The sequence below is a fragment of the Oryzias melastigma genome, unplaced genomic scaffold, assembly GCF_002922805.2.
Source record: "Oryzias melastigma strain HK-1 unplaced genomic scaffold, ASM292280v2 sc00619, whole genome shotgun sequence".
NCBI lineage: Eukaryota > Metazoa > Chordata > Actinopteri > Beloniformes > Adrianichthyidae > Oryzias > Oryzias melastigma.
The window spans coordinates 2,205-7,834 of record NW_023417211.1 but is presented as its reverse complement, the minus strand read 5'-3'; the positions used below and the strand labels follow the sequence as shown (position 1 = coordinate 7,834).

The window sequence follows — 5,630 nt, the reverse complement described above, 5'->3', positions numbered from 1 at the left end:
CTAAATTTGACTCATCGGCGTTACACACTTTAACGCGCAGGTAAAGCAACGTATCGGACAAAAAATTCAACGGGCCCTTATGGCTGTCACGAGCGATATTTCGCAGTAAATTTTGTCCTCGATGGACAGCTGCGTCATGGGTGCTGAAAATAGATCGAGTTCACCCAGAGTGCATTCGGTGGATTTTTGATGCAGCAGAGCCATGGCCCCCCTCGCTCTAAAAGATGTCTGCGGAGCCTGCGTGCTTCTTTCTCCTCTTGCCGGCGGCGACTAATTTTTTTCCCTTTACCGCGCGCTCTTTTATGGCCCGACACAGAGACCGATCGTTCATCCGGAGGCCTTTTCTTGGGTCTTCGGGCCAGCACTGCCAGCCCTCCTGATCCTTGTTGCTTCTCGTTTCTATTTGGGTTAATTTTTGACACGGTTCACCTAAACACATCCGTGGCTAGGTCGCTGGCCGCTGCCGACAGATGGGGTTTGACGATGGAAAATGCGGGTTTCAAAAGGGGTTTCACAAAACAAAAAAGTCGGCTAAAAATAGATCTGAGTCCCCTTCCGTACCTGACGGGTGCTTCGTAGAAACCCGGTAAACCTCCCCCGACTTGGCTGTCGTAATAACGCACAAAGCGTTGCGGGTCTTCTCTCACGCCGACTAAAACCATGGTCAGTTTTTTATTTATTTTTTAATTTGTTGTCCTTCCTCACCTCGCTTTTGGCAACCTGGTCTGCGGCGTAGCAGATACTGACCGACGTACGCTTGAACTTCTCGTTTTATACTCTGAAGTGCAGCGTTACGATACATTTCCCGCAAGCAAATTCAACGTTTTTGTTTTGATCGTTCTTTATTTCCACCTGTATGTTTTCGATGCGACGTTTAGCCACCGGTAAATAATAAGCCGGGTTAAAACGTTTCGTAACTATATCTCCATATTCCCCTTGCATTTCGAACGTTTTCATCAGAGGCGCAAACACATCTCCGACAATCTGAGGCGCCACTACATCGCTGTAGCAGAATAAATGATAAAAGCCTCCTCTCAAATCCGCCGGAAAAGGAGCCAGCTTTCGGTCAAGGAAAAACCACTCGCCAGGTCTCATACCCATGATGCGAGCTAAAGTATAGTGAAAACGTATGTGAAACATTTCTCCCACTTTGAATCCAAAACGTTTCAGAATCTCGTTGTAGGACAGATAGATGTCCGAATTAATTTTTCTAAAAAAGCGTTCAAGCTCCGCTCTGAAAATTTAGATGTTTTCGTAGCGCCCTGCTCTTATCCTCTGCACGTGTATCGTGGATTTTGTGTTTGGTTTTTGAGTTTTTTCTCTCCATTCAAAGTAGGCCTCATTATAGGGTACGTTGAAAAAGGTGATGGGATAGGAAATTTACGTCAGAGCTACTTCCCACTCCTCTCGAAAGTCAATGTGATGAGGTAAATCGACGCGAAAGCTAGAGCTTCTGTTGTCCTTAAAAACGTCTAAACTGGCGTTAGACGGTAAAGTGATGTAGAAGCCTTCTTTACCGTGTCTGCTCATGATGAAAAATAAGGCCGGTTGAGAGTCGCTCCGTCAATTATAGCTTTTTTAATTGCGAGGCCTTGATCCAGCTGTTGAATTTTTCGGGCCAATTTTTCCATTTTACCAAGACCTGCTTTTCACCCCTCACCGTACGTCTGCCTATAATTTTCTCTACGTGATATGTGTGATCTTTTCCTATTTTGACTTTCTGCATCTCAGCCTCATAAAAAGAGCCTTTTATGGGTTCGCGGTCGTAATCTTAGAGTTTGTAGATGGGCGGCGTGCGAGGAAGAGTCCCTGCTACGGTGAACACTTCGTCTGTAAAACTCTGCTCGTATTTGTTGTCAAACTTTCCTCTCAATTCTGATATTCTTACCGAATCTCCTTTTTCAAATTTCATCTTTAGTTTTTTGTGACGATCAGGAAACGAGCCGTAGAGATTGCGAAAAACTCGGGGGGTGTTTTCAAAAGTGACATCGGCCGGGGCCATTTTTATGCTTTTGTGAAAACTTTTATTATAACCCTCTACCAAATCCGGCAAAACGTCCACGTAACGCCTCGTGTTGTCGGCCGTAAAGAATCTCCACATTCTAGTTTTTAACGTTCTGTTAAATCTTTCAATCACGGAGGCTTTTAAATCGCTGGCTGTACAATTCCGTGCTTTTTCATTAGACTTTGAAAACTTTTGTTAAAAAACTCTTTACCCGCGTCCGTTTGAATTTTTTCAGGAATTTGACTTTCTTTAAAAATTGATTTGAAAGCTTTCGTTACATCATCAGCCGTTATTTTCCGCAAAACGCGAACGTAGGCCTTTTTTGAAAATACATTGATGACCGTCAGTAAATACTTTTTTCCGTCGTTGTGCTCCGCTAAAGCTTGCATGTCGCACAGATCGGCTTGAAATTGGTTTAACGGTCTGGCGACAAACACTCTGTTCCTGTGAAATTTACTCGGGCCGGTTTGTGCAGTATAGGTTTCCTGCTCTGATAAAAAGTCTTTCACATCCACCAACCTGATCTTTTTCCCCGTTTCTTCCTGCACGGCTGCGCGTAATCTCTCCGGACCTCCAAAACCTCCAGGATGGGAAGGGTCATAACAGGCTTTTTTCAGGATTCGTTTTTCAGACATCCCTTCACACCAACCTCTCTAAAAAGAGACTGAGACAAAGGACTTGGTTTGATGCCATTTATTATACATCGTCGTACAAAAGTCAGATGGCGTACAAACTTTTTCCTTTTTTTAAAAAAACTAATCTACGTGCTAACTTTTTTTCTTTTTAATATAAAAATCAAAAACTAATCTACATGAATGAAGAGTTACATACATGTTTTAAAAAAAGCAAAAACTAATCTACATATAAGTTTCTTCTTTTTTATAAAAACAAAACTAATCTACAATAACGGCAAGTTACATACATACTTTAAACAAAACTAAGCTATATACAAGATTTTTTTTTGTAAAAACACAACTACTCTACAACAACGGCGAGTTACATACAACCGTTTAAAAAAAAGCAAAAAATAATCTACAATAATAAAGAGTGACCTACCTGTTTTAAAAAAAAAACTAATCTACAATAATGGTGAGTTACATACAACCATTTTAAAAAAACAAAACTTGAACTATAAAGAAAAAGCAAATTTGAGTAAAAGTTACAGCTCTCAATTCAAATGCCTTGTATAAAAAAGTAACCGGGGGGTATAGAAAGGCTGACCTCTCCAAATCTTTGTCGCTCGATCCAGTTCATCCGATTCAAATTCAGCCTCCTTGAACTTGATCATTCGTTCGTGCATGATCTTCACAACATCGCCTCCTGTATGGCGAGCAGCAAATTTCAGTTCGTACAGCAGAGCGTCGGTCACTCCCAGGATCCTCGAATCGTCAAAGAGAATTCCTTCCTTGTACAGCAGCATTCTGACGGCTTGGGTATATTCAGGAGTCAGCAGTTTCTTAACCAGAGTCTGAAAGTGGATGTCAATAAATCCGTCTTCAATGTCAAACAAGCAGGGATGTTGGGTCTGGCTCGGATGGTCAACCTGACATCCGTAGCATTTTTCTTTACGCAGATCGCTCACGCAGTGGTCGAGGAAATGGTAAGCGGCCGCCTTGACCACACGGATGAAACGGGTGAAGACGGTATCTTTCTCCTGAATCATGGGTGAAGCGGTAGAAGAGCTCCCCTCGTCTTGGTTCTTTTTCAGACGCTCCACATCCACGTTCCCCGGTACATCCACACCTTGTTCGTCGACGCTTTCCTCAGCCTTTTCTCGGTCCACTTTCAGGCCCTCGGGTACATCCACAACCAATGCTTCAGGGCCTTTTTCCGCCTTTCTCCGCCTGATGGGACGTGCGATCGTGGGGTGGTCCACCTCCCACAGATCCTCATTGTCCCTGTCCGGTTCCTTCCTCCGCCTTTTCTCGGAGGTTTGGAGGAACCATACCCTGCAGGAGCGATCGGGAGCAGGCATAAGATCCCGAGGAAGAGCCGGGCAGACTCGGAGCCCCGTCGTCCCACCCCTGGGAAGCCTCCTCAGCAAAGAGGCTCTGGGCAGCTTCAGCCTCTTCCATCTGGACCTCTTGGGAGGGTTCGGGCACTTCGGCAAAGAGGTCCTGGGACGAGTCAAAACCGACCAAGTCTGGAGGCGTCCCCGAAGAAGAAAGCATGCCTTGATCGGTCGGTGATGGTGAAGGAGTCAGAGGTGTCCAGATAGTTGTAAGACGTCTCTGACCACGCGGCATACTCCCGTCTTTAGGTTCAGTCCTTTTTGGCTGGTGGGTCGGCGGTCGGCAAAGGTTTAAAGCCGTCCTCCGTATCGCCACGCTTTTAAAGTCCGAGTGGGCAGGGCTTCCAAAAAAAAAAAAAAGGGCGGGTTAAAGGGTGGTGCTTGAAGGAGGCGTGGTCTGGGGGTAGGGAGGGGTAGCTCGAAGGAGGGTCGGGTTAAAATTGCAAAGCTTTCTTCACAACCATTTTGTCGCTCCAGTCACGGCAGCTATGGAAGAGCTCCGTGATTTCAGCCTCCACCTCCAAAATCTTTTCCTGCCAAAAGTTAAAGGGAACCTCGAACATTGTGCGGTACACCCCGCAGCTGGAGTTGAAACTTTCCAACCTAAAAAAGGCCTCATCTCCTTTGGGACGATGCACGCTGTTACAACGTGGTGTGACAGGGGTGGCCTGGTTAACATAGGAGGCAGANCGCAGCTGGAGTTGAAACTTTCCAACCTAAAAAAGGCCTCATCTTCTTTGTGACGATGCACGCTGACTCTAAAAAAACAATGATCGCTGGAAGAAGACTTTGTTTGCCAGAGCGCGCTGAACGTTGTTCCGGACTTGCGGGGTTCCATAGGCTCTGCAGAGCTCCGCTCGTCATCCATTTTTGACTGCTTCGGAGACGGAGGTGAGTTGTCTTCTTCTTCTTCATCGGTGTCTGAGTCCTTTCTATCCAGCATCATCAGTCTGAGCACGGACCAGTCATTGGAGGTGAACGCGGCCGCCATCAACAAGCATCCGGACGGATTCACACCGTCTCTCTGATACATCCACAGCTCCCCCAGCTCGTACATGAAGACGTAACCAAAATATCCGGTGCGGCTGGCCTCATCAAAAAACCACTCTCTTTGAAGTTCCCCTTTGGGTGGAGCTTGAAAACGGCAAATATAATTTATCTGTTTCTTGGGAGCCTCGGGCGGTTCTTTCTCCTCTTCAACAACCTTGATGATGGAAACAGGCGTTCTCCAAATGAGGGGTGATTCCTCCCGGCTTTCGAAATCATCTTGGCGTGCCGGAGACTCAGCCATGGTTTGTCTTTTGTTTTTCTCAATAGGAAGAGAAGATAGTCGCTCTTTTAGCCGCAGCTTCCACAAAGTTCTGCCGACGACTAGGACTCTTCTTCATTAACTATCCCGTCACTCCGCCCACTCCGGATCAAGAAAGGGAGGGGCGGACCCGTCATAAAAAAGGGCATCCGGCCTCCCTCCCCCTCCTGCTGGCAGGAAGGATGACACCTCGCTTGGAATGCAGAGACTCGGAATCCCACAGGGGGTTTATATAAAGTTTATATCGATTTGATATCAAGTTTATATCGAATTGATATAAAGTTTATATCGATTTGATATCAAAT

General features: G+C 45.8%; 1 protein-coding gene across 1 annotated transcript; it reads right to left on the bottom strand.

Moving 5' to 3' along the window:
* Positions 1 to 2,959: 2,959 nt before the first annotated feature.
* Positions 2,960 to 5,484, bottom strand: LOC118598446. Its single transcript, XM_036211128.1, has 2 exons — positions 4,733 to 5,484; positions 2,960 to 4,619 (listed from the first exon to the last, which is right to left on the bottom strand). The coding sequence occupies exon 2, from the start codon at positions 3,978 to 3,980 to the stop codon at positions 3,174 to 3,176; it is 807 nt and encodes a 268-aa protein (XP_036067021.1). The 5' UTR covers positions 3,981 to 4,619; positions 4,733 to 5,484; the 3' UTR covers positions 2,960 to 3,173.
* Positions 5,485 to 5,630: the final 146 nt, after the last annotated feature.